Raw genomic sequence first — 20,177 nt, forward strand, 5'->3', positions numbered from 1 at the left:
AGAGATTCCTGTCTCTGCCTTGTGTGCTGCTGTCACAGGCAGGCCAGGGAATCTGAACATTGGTCCTCATGCTTGTATGGCAACCCCTCCCAAGCCCACTTCTTCAGATATTTAAAGAACTCCCTCTCTTATCCCTGCTAAAATATTTTCTTTTTCAGGCTAAAATATCATTTCTTGAATGGACAATTGATTTTTCCAGTACTCTTATGCACCAGGCTCTGGGCTAAGGGCTAGAGAAACAGAAATTCACAAAGCAGACATGTTCTTTTATCCATGGAGCTTACAATCCAGCATGGCATTAGTCCCAAGCACCACCCCACCTCAGCCCTCCCCCTGAAAAGAAAGTGCTGCTGGTCTAGCTGGATCGTGGCAGAAGAGGGCAGCTCTGCGTTGATTCCCACACTTCTGCTGATGGCTGTGTGGTGCTGGGGGCACCACTTGACTGCGCTGGAAGTCCTCTGGGGCATGACTCTTGCCCAGTTACCTCTCGGGGGTAATATATGGAGTCCAGCACAGACTGGACTTTCCCATTGTTATGCCACATTCCAGGTGCTGTATTTGTTTCTGTAGGAACAGAGGGCAGGAAAAGAAAGATGTCTGTTGGCTGGTGTTCTGACACTAATTATACACCATTTCATCCATTCAGTAAATATATTTAAATTATCAAAAACTAACTAACCTTCCTTCCTTCCTTCCTTCCTTCCTTCCTTCCTTCCTTCCTTCCTTCCTTCCTTCTTTATTTCTCTCTTTCTTTCTGTCTGTTGAGGTACAAGGGAGTCAAACCCAAGGCCTGTGTGTGTTAGGTAAGCACTCTACCTACCACAAAGTTTCACGCTTGCCTTCACTTACTTTTATTTTGACATATGGAGTGGCTGCTGTGCCCTGGCTTGAGGCTGGGAATAGATCTTAGGATGGACAAGGGAGATGGAGTTTCTATCCCATGGGTCTGGCAGCTCATTAAGAGGCTTCCAGCATAAATCACAAATAATGCTTTTGATCAGTTCCATGCAGGAAAAACGTAATCTGGAGTTCTGCAAACCAATCACGGGGTTCCCTTCAGACAGGAAGAGGAAGCAAAGGGAGTAAATAAAGGGTTATGAAGTGGGAGTCTTAGGAGTTCACAGGTGACCTGGGAAGCGGAACTGAATGGGAGAAGGTTCCGAGGTGAACAGGGGTTCTGTGTTCTAAGAAACTAGCAGATGAGACCTGGGAGGCAGTTGGTAACACACTTGCCTTGCAAGCACGAGGACCCAGCTTTGATCCTCAGAACCTGTGGTGGCTTGAATAATAAAGGCTCCCCTAGGCTCATATAGTTCCACAAGGGAGGGAGTGGAACTATTTGAGAAGAATTGGGAGGTGTGGCCTTGTTGGAGTACTTGTGGCCTTGTTGGAGGAAGTGCGGCTTTGGAGGTGGACTTTGAGATTTCAAAGGCCCAGGCTAGGCCCAGTGTCTCTTCCTCTGCCTATGTATCGATCAGGGTGTAGCTCTGAGCTCTTGCCCCAGTGCTATGCTTGCTGCCATTATGATAATGGACTGACCGTCTGAAACTGGAAGCAAGTCCCTGAGTCATGTTTTCTCTTATGAATTGTCATGGTCATGCTGTTTCTCCACAGAAATAGATCTAAGACAGAACCCATAAGGGAAAAACAAATCCCAGTGTGGTGGCACACACTTGTAATCTCAGCGCCAGGGAGAAAGAAACAGGCAGATCCCTGGGGCTCACCTGTCAGCCAACTTAGCTTGGTAAGTTCCAGACCAATAGAACCTTGCCCCCCCCCCAAAAAAAAGGATGGAATAATACTCCGTGTTGTCTTCTTGATATCCTAGTGCAAATGCACACTCATGCATACACATGTACACACATGCATTCAAAATCCCTGTGAGAATTTAGAAACCAGAGTGGGTGGGTGGGATGAAGTGGGGGGCAGATCCCACAGAGCTTCTACAGGCAAGGTCTGAGAAGAGAGGCTGGGAGATGAAAGCGTCTCTGAGGCAGGCAGTGGTGCTGGCCCCGAGACGGCCAGGGAGCACCTCTTCCCTGTGTGGAAGCTGGAGGCACACTGCAGATCACACTGCCGACCTCTGTAGAGACAGGATCTCCAAGGTAGACTAGCTGCTTCTCCTGAGCTGGGATTCCATCTGGCTTCTAAGGGCCCAGGGAGCTGCAAGTCAAGAGGGAGCACAGAAGACGTGGGAGGTCAGGGGTGCTCTGGCGGAGAGGGGCCTTAGCAGACCCTAGGGTTAGGAAGGACATGCGCTGATGAGTGAGACCCACACTCTGCCCTCCTCCTCCCTGTGCGCTCCTCCCTCCACCCTCTGTGTGCAGTGCAGCCGTTCCCTGAAAGGCATTGCCAGCTGCTGGTTTTCACACACACGGGGAAAGCACCACAGCGAGTGAGTCACTCTAAGAATTAGCTCATTTCCAAGTTCCTAGGTGGTGAAACAGAGTTTGAGCACAGCCGCCCAACTCTCCTACATACTGTATGGCTTCTTGTCATTTGTGTGTGTGTGTGTGTGTGTGTGTGTGTGTGTGTGAGAGAGAGAGAGAGAGAGAGAGAGAGAGACAGGGAGAGGTGGGCATATGTGTGTGATATGTACATGTGTGTATATGTACTGGGAACACATATGTGTACTCTACATATCTATGTGGAGACCGAAAATTCATGTTGCATGTCTTTCTTGATTCCTCTCCACTTTATTGGTTTTTAAATTGTTGTTGTTGTTTTGAGACAGGGCTTCTCTGTGTAACCTTGGCTGTCCAGGACGCGCTCTGTAGACCAGGCTGGCCTCGAACTCACAGAGATCTGTCTGCCTCTGCCTCCCTGAGTGTGCTAGGATTACAGGTTTGCAGCACCACACCTGGCTGACTACTTTCCACTTCATGCCGGGTCTTTCACTGAACACAGAACTGGCCAATTTCAGGCAGTCTAGCTAGCTAGTTTGTTCTGGGGAATCCCCTGTCTCTGTCTCCCAAGTGCTGGGATTATAGGCAGCTGCCATGCCTGCTTGGCTTTTACGTGAGGCCTGGGAATCCAGAGCCCAGGGCTCATGCTTCTGCAGCAAGTGATTTATCCATCAGCTGTCTGCCCAGCCCCATGCTTTACGATCTCTGCACAAACACCCGCCTGTCAGGCTGCATGTGCCAGTGCCAAGCAATGAGTCACCACTCTCATGTTGGCTTCTGGGAAGCCAAGTGTATCCAAGGCCACTCAGGCAGATCCCTGCTCTGGTCCTGGGGGAACATGGAGCAGGGCTCTGGGCACTGGGTGTCTCCCAGAGTATGAAAGGACGAAGCTTGGGGCTGAGGCCTGACCTCTGGCCTCCAGGATGCCTGGGCCCCATGGCAACCCCTGAGATGCGCTCTGGGCAGCATACTGTTTCTGTCACTCTGATGAAATATTCTGTTGAGTTCTTGTATGAGTGCCCTTGGGGGCAGAGGGTGGCAGGGGCAACATTATTTATGTGTTTAAAGGGTTGAATTACTCATCACCTTTCCTTTATCGTCTGATCCCCCTGGGAGAAAATGAGTCCTGCCTTTTTCAGGCTTTTTGGTTTGAGGCAGCGGCGCTCTCCACAGCCCGATGCACTCTGAGCTTGCAAGGCCAGGCTTCGGTCCCCATCCCATCATAGCTGCCTGTTATAGCAACTACCCAGAATCCATCTGGCCTCCACTCTGCATGGCCTATAGGTTAGAAGGAAGAGTAGACAGGGGTCTTTGTTCTGTGGTAGCAAAGACTGTCCAGATTGCTAGCCTCCCCCCGCGTACACACACAGGTGATGGCTGGTAACAACTTGCTGTGAGTGACAGCCATGAGGACACCACAGGTGTTGTGGGCCACAGAGAGAAGATGCTGGAGGTGCCCTTTCGACTTTGAGACTTAATTTCCTTATCTGTAAAGTGGGGATAACACATCTGTTTTGCCTGTTTAAGGGAACTGGGAAGCAAAGGAAGAGACGAACACGCACCTTGAAATCAGAAAGCGGGCTGGGATGTGGCTCAGTTGGTAGATGCTTACCTGAAATGCATGCAGCTCTGTGTTTAATCCAATCACTGTATAAATAGGACATGGGGGCACGGGTGTTGGAATCCCAAAACTTGGTGTAGAAGTGGAGGATTATAAAATCTAGGTCACCCTCAACATGATAGCAAGTTCAAGTTCAGCAGGAAGATGGGTGACCCTATCTCATTAAAGAGAGAGAGAGAGAATAAACAATAATAAAACCAGCTCCGAATCACCCTAGGCTACAGAGCCAGTTTATGGCCAGCCTGTGCTACATTATACTCTGTCTCAAACAAACAAAATGAAAAATCACAAACCTAGAAATTAGAAAGGGTGCCAGATGACTAGTATCTAAGTTTTCCAAAAATAGAGACTGAAGCCTTTTTTCAGTCTTCCCTCCCTCCCTCTTTCTTCTACCTTCCAACTTTCTATAGTAGTTTTTTCCTATCTTCACACATCTTCAGAATGTCTTCCCTGTATAAATCCTGTGGCTCCTGCAGATCAGAAAGTGACAAGGGAGCTGGAGAGAGGGAAAGAATGGAAGGAGGAAGAGGGCAGGTGTCTCACAAGATCACGTTGAGGAAAGCTGGGATGAGCAAGAGCGAGGGGCTTGTATTTGAGGGCATCAGTGCTCTCCCAGTGTGATGCAGACAGAACAGTCATCCTGAGAGTATGTGAAGTTTCATTTCATTGGGTGTTGGGTGAGACCCGTGGGAGATGGCTGCAACCTTCACTGCGGCCTTACCTTCACTCAGGCATTGTGGAGCCTCTAGAGAACCTGCTGCTGTCCAGGTTCAGTCACTGCTGGGAAGTGATTCTGCGGTCTCCGCTTAGCAGCATGCAAAGATCACAGTCTAGCTCCTGGACAAAGGTAAATCTTTCCCCAAACTCTCCAGCTGTACCATTCCTTAGGGCACTGTGTGGCCACACATTGTCACTGGGGACTGGCTGATGTATGGGTGCTGATGGGGTCCTCTAGCAGAGGCTCCTGTGAGTGGCCACAGAGGCTCTCTGGAGACTCTTCTGTCCTCCAGTTTCAGCAATCTTTGTTTTCTGCACAGATACCGCGTTCTCCTGGCTCAGGCTGTACCAGCTGCAGAAGCCGGTGAACACCCACTAGCCACTCTCCTGGAGGGCTCACTGGTGGTGTGGCCTATGCAGGGAAGATTGAGGTATATTTAAGGACATGTGTATCCTCGCCCTGTGATTTCTCACAGAGGGTATTGTTCTGATCTTTGCCACTCTGGCCCACCTTCCTGGGCTTTCCTGCACTCATGCTCTCGTGTGTGTTGCTGTGACTGTATTTTCCTACTGTGTGTGTGTTGATTTAGTCTTTTTCTTGTGGATAGATGGTTAGCTGTGTCCAGGCTCCTGCTGTTGTCACAAGGGCTAATGGCATACGGCCTCGCATCCTTGCCATGTGCTCAAGTTCAAGTATATTAAAGCTGAGCTTCTCCCCAAAGAGATGCAGGGTAAAATGAGTAGGTGAGAGGGTCCCTGACCTTTAACCCCAGCTGTTTCTCTGCCTAGCTTCCATGAACCTATTCTGCTGTGTTATGCCACCCCATTAGGGCTGCCGGTGTCGCCCCTTCACCCATTTGTCTTGCACGCTCAGGGATGTCAGAGGGACCGTGGTGGGCGGAGTCTCTCTACCTCTGAGTCTATACATCCCTGAGTTTGATCCTGTCTTCACCACTTAGAAGCCATATACCATGTTCTAGCAGACTTTAAACATTATCTTAAATAATGTAAACCATCTGTTTGCTGGCAGAGGCCTCTGACTCGCAGGCCAGGGTGGCAAAAGGAGGTCAGGGTAGAAAGGGATCTTTTAATGACATATAAGCTCCTGGAAGGTGGAACATTCCTGGCAGTCAGCACTGTGGGAAGGCTGCAGTGTGATGAAGACTCATTCATGAAATCACCCCCAGAAAGTGCAGAGAAGTTTCCACAGCCAAGTAGCCCCTCATTTAGCTTTTCATGGGAATGAGATCTAAAACCAGAAGGACCTCAGGTGGCTTGCTGCTCGGCACCATGCGTCTAACCATACCTGCTGGGAGCCATGCTTCCTACAGTCTGTCTAGGGCCTACTCAGATCCTGACAGAGAGGTCAAGTAGAGTCAGAAGGGACCCGGAGCCAGAGGCAGGGAAGGGCAAGCAGCCCTGCACACAGCTCTGAGAAGGCAGATTTCAGCTCAGTGAAGCGTAGAGCTTTCTAGTAATCAGAGCTGTCCAGAGTATCAGGGACAACATGGATTCATTCCATCAAATAACCAACAGCTGTTTACAAAGCCGCTCAGTGCTGGTACTGTGCCGGACCCCAGGGTAGATGACGTGAGAGTAAAACAGTGTCATTCTTCCAGTCGAGAGCCAAGCAGTACCATGTGACTAGGACGGGGCAGGGAAGGTGCTGGAGCATGTCTCAGGATCACCTAGCCCACTGAGGTTGTCCAGGGACAGCTTCCTCAAGTAGGTGACATTTGGAGTGAGGCCTCCATTAGCCCTGTGAGGAAGGGATGCCAGTTGGTGCAAAGGCCCTGGGAGCTGGAGAGAACCATTTGTACTTGAGGTATGGCTGCAGCTGACTGAAGCTGGAACAGAGCAGATGTTGCCTGCCGACAGAGCTGCTGGATGGAATTTGGCTTGGAGTGTAGGCAAGGAGCTACAAATGCTGATGTCTGGCTGAAGTGGAGGCTGCCATCGTTTGGCCCTTTCTGGAAAGATGCTACAATTCTGAGTGTCAGTTGATGAGCCTGAGATCAGCATGTTTTATATTCTCCTTGTGCTCATGTCTATGTGTTCACGTGTGTACGGGGGTGGTGTGGAGGCTGGAGGTCAACCTCAGTTGGCTTCCTCAATCTGTCTCTGTCTTGTTTGTAAGCCTAAGTCTCACTGAACTTGAAGCTCACCAATTCAGGTAGGCTGGCTTGGCTAGTGTGCCCCAGGGATCTGCCCATCTCTGCCTCCCTAGGTAGATCTAGGGTTAAAGATGGATGCTCTATACCTGGCTTTTTACATAGGTGATGAGAATTGAACTCAGACCCTCATGCTTGCATAGCAAGAGCTTTACTGACTGAGCCATCCCCTAGGCCTATCTGAGGGTCAAATTCATCCTGCCTTTTCTAAAATCAGTGACACTGTCTTGAGCTAGGCTTTCTGCGTTCTTGCTGAAGCCTACTCTGCTGAACCTTTCATAGACTTTATCTTGTTTTGCTCTCCAACCCTTGGGTTGCTCAGTGCTTTCCAGATAGAACTTAGAGTGGGGGTAGGGGTTGTAATGGGTCATTTGAATTGCTCAGGGCCACACAGCCTGCCAGGGAGAGGCACTGGGACTCCCACCCGCATCTGCCCAGCTGACGGCCGCATGCTGACCCACTCCCATCTGCTCCGGGCCTGTCTGATGGAAGACAGGCACTGGGCACCACTCCATCTGTCCATCCTTCATCACAACCTTTTGGGGATCCTGTCATACAACCCCCAAGAAGAGGCCAACTCCTTTGGGGAAGGCAAATTTTAAAAAAGAAACAGTTCATTTTTTTCCAAATCAGTGTTGAAAAAACAAAAGAAAGAAAGAAGGGGAAACACTTCAGAAGCCTCATGCTTTGCTGGCCTCCTAGGTGGCAAGGATCAATTTCTTGAAGAAAAAAATCAATCAGTTGGAATGTGTCTTTCTGGAGAAAGTCTGGCATCTGTCAAACGGGGGAAAATAGACCTAGAAAAACTCTCTCCTTGGGTCGTGCACTGGGGGTTGCTGACTCAGGCCGTATGTTCCAACGTCATTAACAAGTTGAAAGCTGTTGCTCCTTGCAGGGACACGGGGTGGGGGTTGGAGCAGCTCAATTGGGAAAATCCTCTACAAATCGGGGAAGGGTGAGCTTCGGGGAGCAGAGCCTGGGCCTTCTGCACCCATGGAGGTTGCTGACTGTCACGCCATGGCGTTTATCAGGCCCTGTGGCTGGCAGGCTTGCTGAATGCAGAAAGCTGATAGCAGTGTTCTGACAGGTGGCAGTGTTCATTGGCAAACCACTGTTCCCAGTGAAGCCACGTTGGAAGCAAGTCAGGCTGATATCTTAGGACGATTGGTAGAGGTGTGAGGGAGCTCCCCCGATGGGGGTGAGGTTGTCTGGGGTGTTATCCTTTGACATTGGTGTGTGAGGACAGATGGCTCCCCATGCTTTAGAATGGGATGGGAGGCTGCAGTCCTTCCCGCTGGGCTTAGCTGTGACAAGACAGTCTTTGTCAGCTATAGTCACTGGCATTTTTCTAAAAAGCATTTTTCAGGGCTAGGATGGAGCTAAGTTGGTAGAGTGCTTGCCTAGCATTCTGGTAGCCCTGGAGCTCATCCATCTCAGCATTGCAAGGATGTGGTGCTACAAGCCCACAATCACAGCACCCAACGGCCACAGGCAGGAGGATCAGAAGTTCAAAATCACCTTCAGCGACATGACAAGTGGAGGTCAGCCTCAAGTACAGACACTCTGTTTCACAAATGAGCAAACAAACAGATGAACAAATATGCAAAACCCCCTTTGCCATCCAACCATGGAATTGGGGCTTAGCACAGCCAGGTCTTTCAGCTGAGTTATTCGTTCGCCCTCAAGCAGGCTGGCATGGCCCACATGGGAGACAGTGGGCCCTCGAAGGGACGGGGCAGAGGCCAGCTCTTCTTGATTTGGCTTCTGCCATGTCTGGTTCCCTTTCATGCCTTTGTGGAGCTGGTGGGAGCTCAGTGAGTAGAATGGAGAAATCAGCGCTGTGGCCGATTAGGCCAGCCAGGCGCTAGAAGCAGGGAGGGGACCCGGCCCTGCTTGGGGCAGGGCTGGATTATGTAGTCATGAGGAGCTTCCTGGAGGAGGTAGTGTTAAAGTGAACATGGCAGGTAGACACATTTACACACAGCACAACTCTTGGGCCTCCTTAAGAGATATGTTTCAGCTGTCGTGTCATGACCGCCTTCTGTTCTCTTCTCTGAGAGCCAGAAGAGGAAGGTTGCATATGGCCTTCCCCTTGGTACATGCCTGTACTCCAGTGAGCTGACCCGGACTTCGGCTTTTTCCGCCTCCTGTCCCCAGAACACTAGCTCTCCCCGTGAATGCTGTCTCTCCCTCCTTGTGTCCACTGACAAGAAAATTCTTTTTGGCCCTAACTCAGGCCTTTGGATCATTCTCTGAAAGTGGCACGGTGGGGCCATGATGTCCCCGGTCCTCTGCCCAGTCCCAAGAAGAGGAATAATACTAACAGTAGCAAGAGGGGGAAAGGGCGCAGCTGTAAGCTGTAAGCTCCAGCTGAAGGTGCTTTGCAGGTCTTAACTTGCTTGGTGTTTGCAGCAATGCCCCTGCATTACAGATGAGACAGGAGAGGAAACGGGGGCTCAGAAAACATGCAGCTAAGGAGTGACAGAGGAAAATACACAAACCTACACCACCACAGGCTGGCAATCGACTGGGTACCAGGGGAGGAAGCTGAGGTGCTGGAGCCTGCTCACAGGTTGGCGGGTGAGCGGGGTGGAACTTTCAGCCCTGGGTCTCCAGACAAGGAGGGGTTTGTGCCCTTCATTTCCTGCCAGCCCTGCGGGGGAACTGCTGCTTTCCTGAACTTGATGGCTCATCTCACGGAGTCAAATGTGGCCACAGCCACCCAAAGGCAAGTCTTGAAGCCGAGAAGAGGAGCCAGCTGTCTTGGCTCTTCATGGCCGAGGACGGAACTCAGGGATGGTGATTACAAAAGACCGTGTGAAACTCATCTCTAGCTGGTTTTGGAAGCCCCCTGGAGATTTCTAAAGCCCCCTCTACAGACACAGACACACGTGTCATATAGGGATGCATGACCTTGGCCATGGCAGAATCATTCGTGCTAAGCAAGTCACCTCAGAATTGGCACTTAGGCCCTCTTGAAAGGTCATTTTGTTTCTAAGCAGAATCCAATGACAACCTGGTCTGCGGCTCCTGCTAGGAATGCTAATGGACTGATCGATGTGCCCTGGGGCACAGGGGAAAGATGGGGTCATGGGAAGCTCCAGAAGCCATGTGCCGTGGGGTTCTGGGGCCAACCTGTGTCTGGACCCTAGGCCTTCTCTAGCCCTCACTAGGTGTGGGGCTAGGGAGCATGGAAGTTGTCTTTATTTGTCTTGACCTTTTCATGTGAAGGAATTTTATAGTTCCATTAACTAGTGAGACCATTTGCAAGCAGCCAGACAAAATATATTACCGTGAGCACCTGGGGGACTCGTGGGTCGTCTCAGGTGGAATGGTAATAGAATGGAGAATGGATTGGAGGGGCTCTCCACCTTGAGGGCCAGCCAGTGGCCAGGAAGGGCCAGGGTTGTCTCCCTAGCTTGTCTGCTGAGGAGAGCCCCAAGTCTGACTTGAGTATTTGCTTGGTGCCGAGCTCTCATCCCGAGACCTAGCTGCCCAGGTGCCTTCTTCCCCAAAGACTGCCCCTCCAGCTATGGTCCGCACCGCAGAGCACATTGTCCCCACACCAAAATGCGTTTGCCTCCCTCTGTCCCTCTCTCCTTCTCTCCCTCTCTTTTCCCCCATACACCCCATTTGGTTGTGGGTGTGGGTACGTGTGTGTGTGTGTGTGTGTGTGTGAATGCATGCATGTGTGTGTCTGTAGGACAGCATAGCATGGTCTACCACCTTTTCTTTTATTTTACACAGTCTCCCACTAGCCTGGAAGGATCTGCCTCCGCAGCTCTGGAGCTGCATAGCTGTATCATCACACCTGGCTTTTTTTGTTTGTTTTGTTTTGTTTTAATGTGGGTTTTCAGGCTTGAACTTAGGTCCTTCACTGACTGAGCTATTTCTTCAACTCCCCTCAAACTTCACTTGACTTGGACTCCAAACCAAAACGCTGCTGCTCTATAGCCCTGCATTCCCAGAGGTAGAGTGACAGTGGGTTATAGCACCATCCCCTTCATTTCAGACATGGAGATGGAGGTCCGAAGGAGGGAGGAGCTCAGCCAAGTTCTTAAAGCAAGTCAGCACTAAGTCTGGTGCCGTCATGCGCTCATCTCCACCTGAGGTCCAGGTGGCCAGGCAGCCAGGATGAGAGCAGCCATGTGCATGGGCTCAGACCTCAGCATTGCCCTGGACTGATTAGGCTTCCAGCAAGAGATGGAGGCTGTAATACGGAGGTGGTCACTGGGGAGAGTTTGGTGGCTAAAGTGGTTGTTTTTATAAAGGTGAGGAGAGGGCTGCAGAAGCAGCTCAGTTGGTAGATGCTTGCCTTCCATGCTCCACATCCTGGGTGTTTTCACCAGGTGTGTACTGCAGTCCCAGCATTTGGGAGGCCGAAGCAGAAGGGTAGTGAATTCAACGCAATCCTTTGCTATATAGTGAGTTTGAGGTCTGCATGGAGTACATAAGCCTCATCTCAAAACAAGAAACAAAGGCAGGGGAAGGGCTGATGGGAACCGCTAAGAAACAGTATAGCATCCATCCGAGACCCACGGCCATCCCTCAGGCCTGAGGGCCACTTCCCAGGACCTCAGGCCCACGCGGTGCAACCTTCCTCCCTGTCTCTTGCTAGTTGTTCCTGCAGGCTGGACCTACCAGAGGCTAGAGGATGAGGAGGCCTGGGATGCTGTCCATGGAGGTCAGCCCTGGCACAGGAAGGTGAGGAGGGTAGGAAGGGGTGAGGGCAGCCTCAAGGGGGCCGCCCTGGCATGTAGTCTGATTTTCCGGAATACACAGCATGGTCCTGACCTACAGGTGAGGGGCTCATGTTACTGACAGAGTGATATAGATGCAAGTGGACGCGGTGGGGGGGTGTAAGGCTGGAGGAGAAAAAAAGGCGAGAAATGGCGGCCTAACACACCCTCTTTCTAGCCAGATGTGCAGGTAATCCGGGCCTCTCAAAAACATCTGCACTTGGCAGAGGACAGGATCCCAGGATTTGGGCAGGTATGCTTGGCACCGGGCGGAGAGGAAGAACGTCTCGCACAGCCTCTTTTCCTGTCACACTCACTATAGTGACTCACGCCACACAAGGCCATTGATCACAGCCCGGGTCTTCAGGTCTCTGCCATGTTGCTTGCCTCTGGCCCCCAGGAGAAGAGAGGGGGACTAAAATAAAGCAGCAGGTCAGCATAGTGGCTGCTGCAAATCTGCTGTCTGCCTGGGTGCCCCTGTTTCCCTCCGGTGGACCAAAGCAGGACTGACTTTCTTTTGTGTTTCCTATGCCTTTTGGACTGGTTTTACTGTGTGGTCATCCTGGAGAGAGATTTCATGGTAGAATAGAGAAAGAGGAAGGACCCTTAAGCATCCACAGCCCATTCTCCTCCAGTTAGCAGCCTTCGGCAGCAGGGGCTTTCCTCCATAAAACTCCTAGCATTCAATGCTCCGGGCTCAGCTTAACGTCTGTCTCTGAACAACTCCTCCACACTCTCCTTGTCATTCAAAAGCAGCTACTGGGATATGGAAACGAATCAATGTGCCTATGTGTCAATAAAACTTTATTTACAAAAAGTAGGTCAGCCAGTGCTGTTTCCAGAGGAAGGAAAGAAGGAAGCTCACGGGGATAAAGTAGGGAAAGGAGGGGAGTGAGACTAGAGTAGTGGGTGCGGTTCTCCAGTCTCACCCGAGGCAGGGTGGGCAGGACAGCTCGTGTGGTCCTCACAGAGTTTACCTTCATTCCTCATAGGATGTAATCCTGATTTAGCGCTGAGGACAGAGGGGAGGAGGATGAAACACTTGGTGTCAGCAGCACAGATGCTGTTGTCTCCTCTCTCCTACTCCATAGCCCACCATGCTGTCTTTTCTGGCCACCTGGCCTGTGGGCTAGTCCGTGTTGAGCCAAGAGACAGATCGTAGCCTGGATGTCGGCTCTGTGACCTTATCTTGAGTAACCTACAGATACTTCACTGCGCTCTGTGGGGGCAGAAGAATGTGGGACCTGCAGACACTGAGCACCTACTGCGTGGGGCTTACCAAAACTGAGGGGGGAGTAGCCTCTGTCTCCCAGGGGCTGGAGACCTCAGAGGGGCTATAGTGAACTCCCCAAAGCATGCTGGGATGGCCTTTGGTTGAGGTTTGTCTTAGTTGGGGGGGGGGGATTATTGCTGTGTTGAAACATAGTGACCCAAAACAGCTTGGGGAGGAAAGAGTTTATTTGGCTTAATCTTCCACATCACTGTTCATCAGAGGAAGTCAGGGCAGGAACCTGGAGGCAGGAGCTGATGCACAGGCCATGGAGGGGTGCTGCTTACTGGCTTGCTCCCCATGGCTTGCTCAGCCTTTTTTCTTATAGAACCAGGACCACAGCCCAGGGATAGCACCACTCACAATGGGCTGAGCCATTCCCCATCAATCACTAATTAAGAAAATGCCCTACAGGTTTACCTACAAGCCTGATTTTATGGAGACATTTAAACTGAGGTTCCCTCCTCTCTGATGACTTGAGGTTGTGTCAAGCTGACATAAAACTGTGGAGAGCAAGTTTAGGTAACTTGGGTAAGATCTCTAGGCTTAGTATATAGTAGGTACTCCGAAAGTGCTGGCACAGGAAATGCCAGTATGGTATCAGCTGTCGTCTGTCTTAGGCATCAAGCCCAGATCCCATAGTATATACCCCACAGGCATATGTAACGGTCCTGTGTGTGACATGATCATGAGAACGTGAGGGGTTCAGATCTCATAGTATACATGCACAGTCATATGTGATGATCCTGGGAGGGTGGAGAGAAGGAGAAAGGGAGAGGAGAGGGAGAGGGAAAGAGAGGGGGAGAGAGACGAAGAGAAGGAGAAAGAAAGAAGAGAGGGGGAGGAAAGGGAGAAGGAGAGAGAGAGACAAGGAGGAAGAAGGAGAAAGGGAGAGGAGAAGGAGAAAGAGAGAGAGGGAAAGTGAGAGAGAAGGGGAGAGAGGGAAGAGGGCAGATGTTGTGGGAGTGTGAAGAGATTTCAATAGTCAGCAGCTCTTGCTTTGGGACACTTACTATTTTCTGGGTGTTCATCTAAGTGTATGTATTACATCTATTTTTTTAGTGGGGCAGGGTGGGGCAGGGACATGCGTGTGGCACAGTGCATTTGTGGCGGTCAGAGCTCCATTCATGGGAGTTGGTTTCCACCACTTGGGCTTCAGGGATTGAATTTATGTCATCAGACTTGTACCTCTATCCACCAAGCCATCTCGCCAGCCCTGTAACATTTCATTTAATCTTTGCAACAACTATGAGGTGGGTGCTGCTGTTCTCAAGGCAAGGGAAGGGGTCATTTGCTTATGGTACCGGTGGAGAATAGTAGTTGGTAAATCTCAGGTTTAAACCTAGGTTATATTGTTCTTTCCCACTGGGAATCTGCCAGCAGATCCCTGCAGACCACCTACCAGATGTCACAATGAGGGATAGGAGTGAGGATGACTGTGTGTGTGTGTGTGTGTGTGTGTGTGTGTGTGTGTGTGTGTGTGATGAAGAAGGCTCAAGGAAACCCTGTGATAGTACCAGCAAAGCTCGACTAGCACTTGCTACTCCCAATCAACACTGCTCTTCATCGATTCGCTTGCTCCCCACAGCCTGTGAGATCTAGCCGGCACCATCTCCCACCAAATGGAGCGGGGGTTAGCACAGAGATGGAGGTGAGCATAGCCACTGAAAAACACCTGTAGGGCGAGCCCCTGTGTCCTGGATGCCATCTGTCCTAACTCCAATGTGCTTCTCAGCAGCAGTGACCCCAGCATGCCAGGAGGTTGGAAGATGCTAGAAGCAAGATTGGGTGGGAGGGCAATGAGAGGGGGCTGAGGGAGGAGCAGAAGTTCAGATTTCTTACTAGGGCTGGAGAGTGGGAGTGCTGCCCACCATTCCCTTGACTTGAGGCTGGTTCCATCAAGTCTGGGCTGGCATCCCTGCCCATGAACTCATGGACATGCAGCGGAAAGAGAGACTTGACTAAAGCCTCCTGTAATGCTGAAGGAGCCAGGGAGAGGAAGTCAAGGAGCCATGGTTATAGCGAGAAATTTAGAATTTTGGTTTCTTTGAAAACAGAGATATTTTAGGAATAAGTTTTTGTTTTGATCCCAAGTGTGGGATACAGGGTTGCTTCACAGCGTCTGACTGATTTGCCTCGTGCTCTAGTAGGGGTGTGATTTTGCCAGCTGCAGATAGTTTCTGCGGCTGTGTGACATTTGTAATTCTGGAAAGTTTTCAGAGGGTATAAAAATGCTAGAGCCCCAAGCGGCAGGTTGGGTTGTTGGTTGATTGCTAGTTGGTTGTTGGTGGTTGCTGGTGACTGTTGGTGATTATTGGTGGTTGGTGGTGATTGTTGGTGGTTATTAGTTGGTTGTTGGTGGTTGTTGGTTGATTGTTAGTTGGTTGTTAGTGGTTGCTGGTGGTTATTAGTTGGTTGTTGGTGGTTGCTGGTGACTGTTGGTGATTGTTGGTGGTTGTTGCTGGTGATTGTTGGTGGTTGCTGGTGGTTGTTGTTGGTTGTTGGTGATTGATGTTGGTTGTTGGTGATTGTTGCTGGTGATTGTTGGTGGTTGTTGGTGGTTGTTGGTGGTTGTTGGTGGTTGTTGGTGATTGTTGGTGGTTGCTGGTGATTGTTGGTGGTTGTTGGTGATTGTTGGTGGTTATTAGTTAGTTGTTAGTGGTTGCTAGTGGTTGGTGGTGGTTGCTGGTAGTTATTGCTGGTTGTTGGTGGTTGCTGCTGCTCGCAGTTTGTTAAGTCATCGCATACAAAGAAGAAGCAGAAAGAAGAAGGGCAAACTTGACCCAAGGAGCTTGCTGCCCCTGATCAGCAGGAAGTAGTCTAATGATAACATCGCTGCTTCCAACTCCTGACTTTAGTCAGGGATCTCTTTCTTTCCTTTCCTCTCTATCCTTTTTTTTTCCTTCTTTTTCTTATCTAGTGTTCGGGGGTTGAAAGGATGGAAGAAAAGGGGTGGAGAAGTGTGGAAGAAAGAACCCACAAAATAGCTAAATCTGACTACAACAGGTTCCTAACCCAGTCCCTCCAGAGCTTTATGGCATCTGTAGTCCTGTTACTCCAGGACAGCTACTGTGCGTCCCAGGCATCTGTGGAGAGGCTACTCATTGTTAGCTAATTTAGGATCCTGGGTTTGGAGTTAGACTGCCCCAGCCCCAGCCCAAGGGGGTCATGGTATCTTAACTTCACTAAACTCTGGGTGACTCTCCTCCTCCTCTCTTCCCCAGATGTTCAAACATTAGCCTAAAATCCAGATCTATCAACCTCAGCCCTGGGTGTTTGTCTTCAATATTTCAGGATTCAAACATCTGTCTACATAACACCTATGAAATAAGAATGGATGGTGGTTTTAACCAGCGGATGGTGTGGGCACTGTGGTAGAGCACTGAGGAAGAGGGGAGAGTTAGGTCTAGAGGGAACATAGGACCCCAGCCACATTCCTGGAAATGGTTTGTTCGGCATGTGTGGGTTGGGGGCCAGTGTTTAAACACAGGGCCAAGCCCAGGTTGTGGCTGCAGTATGTGGGCTGGTGCGTGGCAATATGTACCCAGGATCCTGGAGGGGCCAAGGGATGAGGTGCAGTGTATAGCTTGCTCAGAATACCCACAGGCCGTTCCTGCTGGTCAAGGAAAGGGTGCAGGGGTTACGATTGTCCCAGCTCTCGGGGATCTGAAGAGATGGGGAGGCAGACAGGAAGTTGGCTGGGCCCTTGCTGCTTCCCTTCCCTTCTCCCAGGTGGTTGAAACCCTTGTCCCTTCCACGGCAGGGTGCGTAGTGTGTGGTAACCATGGGTCTGGCCTGGCTCCCACTCTCGCTGAGCCTCCCAGAGCCAGCTGCAGCCCTCCTGTGCTGTGCTTTGTCTTTATGTTCTTGCTCCTTAGCCTGGATGGGGAGGTATTGTATTGAGTCTGAGTGGGAAAAAAAAAGGTATCATGATCTAAGGACACTTCCCTCCCTCCCTCCACCTTCAGTGGCCTCTATCTCCAGGAAGCTCTCCCTGAGTTCCTGACTGACTGACTAATAGGCCATATATACTTGAGATAATGGGTCCCTGAGCCTCAGTCTGTGCTTACAATGAAGGGGCTGGGCACAACATTCTCTCTTCTCTGAGGTGTCTTCCTTACCTGACACCCTGCAGGTTTAGAATTTATGGAAGGCTCCTACTACCTCGGCAGAGACCCCACTGTTAAAGTTTGGGCTTTCTGCACTCAGGAGGCAAACAGCTGGAGGTATCCTTGCTGAGCTGAAGCTGATAAGTTGTGATCTAAACAAGCCCAGCTGTGCATCTCGCAGGCTCCTCAACTTCTGCAGGAATAGCGACAGAGGAGAGAGAGCAGCAAGGCCAGCACTGGCAGCTGGCAGAGGCCAAGGGGCTGGCATGAGATGGGGAGCAAGAGATGGGCACCTGCTTTCCTGTGTGTTCCAGGGACACACAGCCACTGTTTGAACCATTCAGAATGTCCTTGGCATAGCAGCGACTGGCTAGGGTCTTGCTGGTACCCAGTGAGCAGGTCATTGTGGCTCTAAGTGGAGTTGGTTCCCCAGTTCCAGGATCAGCCTGGTTCCCTAGTCAGGGAGTTGGGGAGCCATCGCTAGGGATGTTCAGTTCTGGGGCCGGGCAGATCCTTGGCATAAACCAGGGCCTTCCTCAACAGCCACTGTGTGGATCGTGGGGGCAGGCTATGCAGACCTCTGACCTGTGGGTTATGTGAAGTGGTTCTCCCGGTGCCTTTCCTCCCTGGGAACTAGACAGAGCTCGGAAAGTAACTAAAGGAGCAGTAACTCCGGGGCCAGAATCTGCATTAGGGGAGGACTAAAAGACCCCACACCAACCATAACTTGGCCCACTGTTATACCAGCAAACATGTAGGCCCGGCTGGTGAGTCAGTGGCAGCCACTCCAGGCTCACCACAGGAGGCTACCTGCTCCTTGTCCCAGGCCAGAAACAGACAGCAAGATGAATTCTTACAGCTTTCAGAGTAAAAGCCTTTTATCTCAAGCCCACCCAGGAGACTGACAGGGTTGATGATAGCTGCTGATTTCCCGGGCTTGAAGAATTAGTGGGGGTAGCATGTAGGGTTTTTTGTAATTCTTGGCTGACGGATTAGGTGGTGGGACAGATCTCTTGGGGAGCAAAGGGTGACCTTGGAAGATGTGGATTCCATCGAAAGGAGAGAGCAATGATCTCCCTTTGTCACACTAGCTGTCAATAAGACGCCTCAGTGCCGGTGTGGTGGACGGAAACTTTGCTCACTGCCTCGCCTGGCGGCTCCGGGGCTCTAGCATTTGGCTGCATGATAAGAAATTGCCAGGCACTTTCTAATTACAATTATCATCATCATGGATGTCTCTCTTAATTACTTTCTTATAATTAGCTGTTGCTTTTCCCCTCAGCATTTGTATACTTTGCAGATTTGCTGACATTTGAGAACCCCAAAATAGGGATGTTTGAGGAGGGGGGCAGGAAGGCGGGGGCACAGTGTCTGCTCTTGCCAGGGAGCCTGCTACGTGAGGGGCTTTAGCAGAAAGAAACTGTGGCCAGCAAAACATGGAGGGGGCAGGTTTGCTGAGCAGATGTGGCAAGAGTTTGGGGAGTGTGATTGGGGGCTCTGACTTGTGTCAGAGCCACAAATCAAACACTGAAATTTTTATATCTTTAGATTTATTTTGCTTTTAATCGTATGTGTATGTGTCTTTCTATATGAGCATATGCCATAGGTATGTGGATGCCAGTGGAGGCTAGAAGTCATTGGATCCTAGATTTACAAAGTGGTTGAGTTGCCAGATGTGAATGCTAGGAACTGAACTCAAGTTCTCTGGAAGAGCAACAAGTGCTCTTAACCACTGAGCCACCTCACCAACCATCCCGCCACCACTGTTTTTTCCTTTTCTTTTTCTTTTCTCTTCTCTCTTTCTCTCTGTAACTTTCTGTGTCTTTGTCTCTCTCTGTCTCTCTGTCTCTACCTGTGTCTCTGTCTGTCTGTCTCTTTCTCTCTCTCTTCGTCTCTCTCATCTTGATCCTCTTCCTTTGAACTCTTGAGCTCACAGGAGTGTGTCACCACATCTAGCCCGAAGGAGGCTATCTTTTCAAGGCAGGTCTCATGTAGTCCATGACAAGCCTCTGACTTACCCTGCAGCTGAGGATGAGCCCACACTCCTGACCTTCCTTCTGCCTCTTCCCAAGTGCCAGGATTAAGTGTGTGATGGCACATATGGTTTATGAGATGCGGAGGATTCTCTGTCAACTGAGCTACACCTCCAGCCCCTGAAGGAGATGTTACCAAAAAACCAAGACTGTGCTGACTCAGGCTGGGGTTTCATTTTAAGAAGTAAGGCTGGGGCAGACACAGTGCCCTCTTGCCAGACACATTCCAGAGTTAAACAGCTCAGCTCATACTAAATTTGATGTTTATCCCCCAAGCCAAAGATATGTCAGGAGCACCCTTGGCACCAGGAACCCATGACAAAGTGGTTTCTGCTCTGTGCCCAGATGTCTGGTTCTAACTTTTGGCTTTTCTTCCCTCCCATGCCCTCAGCCCTGTGCACGGAAGAGTGTATGCATGGCCGCTGCGTCTCCCCAGATACCTGCCTCTGTGAGCCCGGATGGGGAGGCCCTGACTGCTCTAGCGGTGAGTCTGGGGGCTTTGGGCATCTGTGACCCACGGTTCTGACGTGGGAGGAGGTAGTGACACTTGCACAATTATTCTGTGTGAGGTGCGGATGGCTTGGCATGTCAGAAAGACGCAGTTAATGAGTGGCAGCATTTGCTGAGGTCAAGGGCTCTAGGGGGATAGGGAGAAGGTTCATGGGGTCTGTGAGGGTTGTAAATGTAGAGAGTTGTGGGGTCATTTGTGGGGTCTGTTGATGAGCCACATCTATATATGGTCTTTGAGGGTTGGGATGAACTTGGGATGTTGTATGTACCTGTACGATCCAGGAGGTCATTAGGCCTGGTCCTTGGCATGGCTGGTTCAGAGACTCAGTTTCATGGGTGTCCATGGGTGTGTAAGGGGCTGGTATATGTTGGTGGCTGCCAGGATTTCTCTGTGACCCCAGTTGTAGGAGAAGGGGACACCCCTAGGGGTAGGACACTGTGTTTCTATATTACCATTCATGGAAAATGCCCACTTCTCAGAGAAACCTGCCTGGTTAGGATGTAGGTACATATGTGGATGATCCGGCAACCGATCACAGCATGGTGGGTCATCTTTATTGTGGTACTAGTCCCCTGGAGGAGGGGTATGTCAGCCAAAGCTT

At 50.6% G+C, this 20,177-nt stretch overlaps 1 protein-coding gene across 20 annotated transcripts in view; it reads left to right on the forward strand.

Moving 5' to 3' along the window:
- Megf11 (multiple EGF like domains 11) overlaps positions 1–20,177 on the forward strand; it is a 313,387-nt gene that overhangs the window by 130,215 nt on the left and 162,995 nt on the right. For all 20 annotated transcript variants that reach the window (XM_055597245.1, XM_055597197.1, XM_055597298.1 and 17 more), the window contains exon 5: positions 19,457–19,549. In XM_055597245.1, coding sequence (XP_055453220.1) covers positions 19,457–19,549 — 93 coding nt within the window. The remainder of the gene's footprint in view (positions 1–19,456; positions 19,550–20,177) is intronic.

Source organism: Psammomys obesus, unplaced genomic scaffold (assembly GCF_907164565.1).
Source record: "Psammomys obesus unplaced genomic scaffold, mPsaObe1.curated_primary_1811, whole genome shotgun sequence".
NCBI classification, from domain to species: domain Eukaryota; kingdom Metazoa; phylum Chordata; class Mammalia; order Rodentia; family Muridae; genus Psammomys; species Psammomys obesus.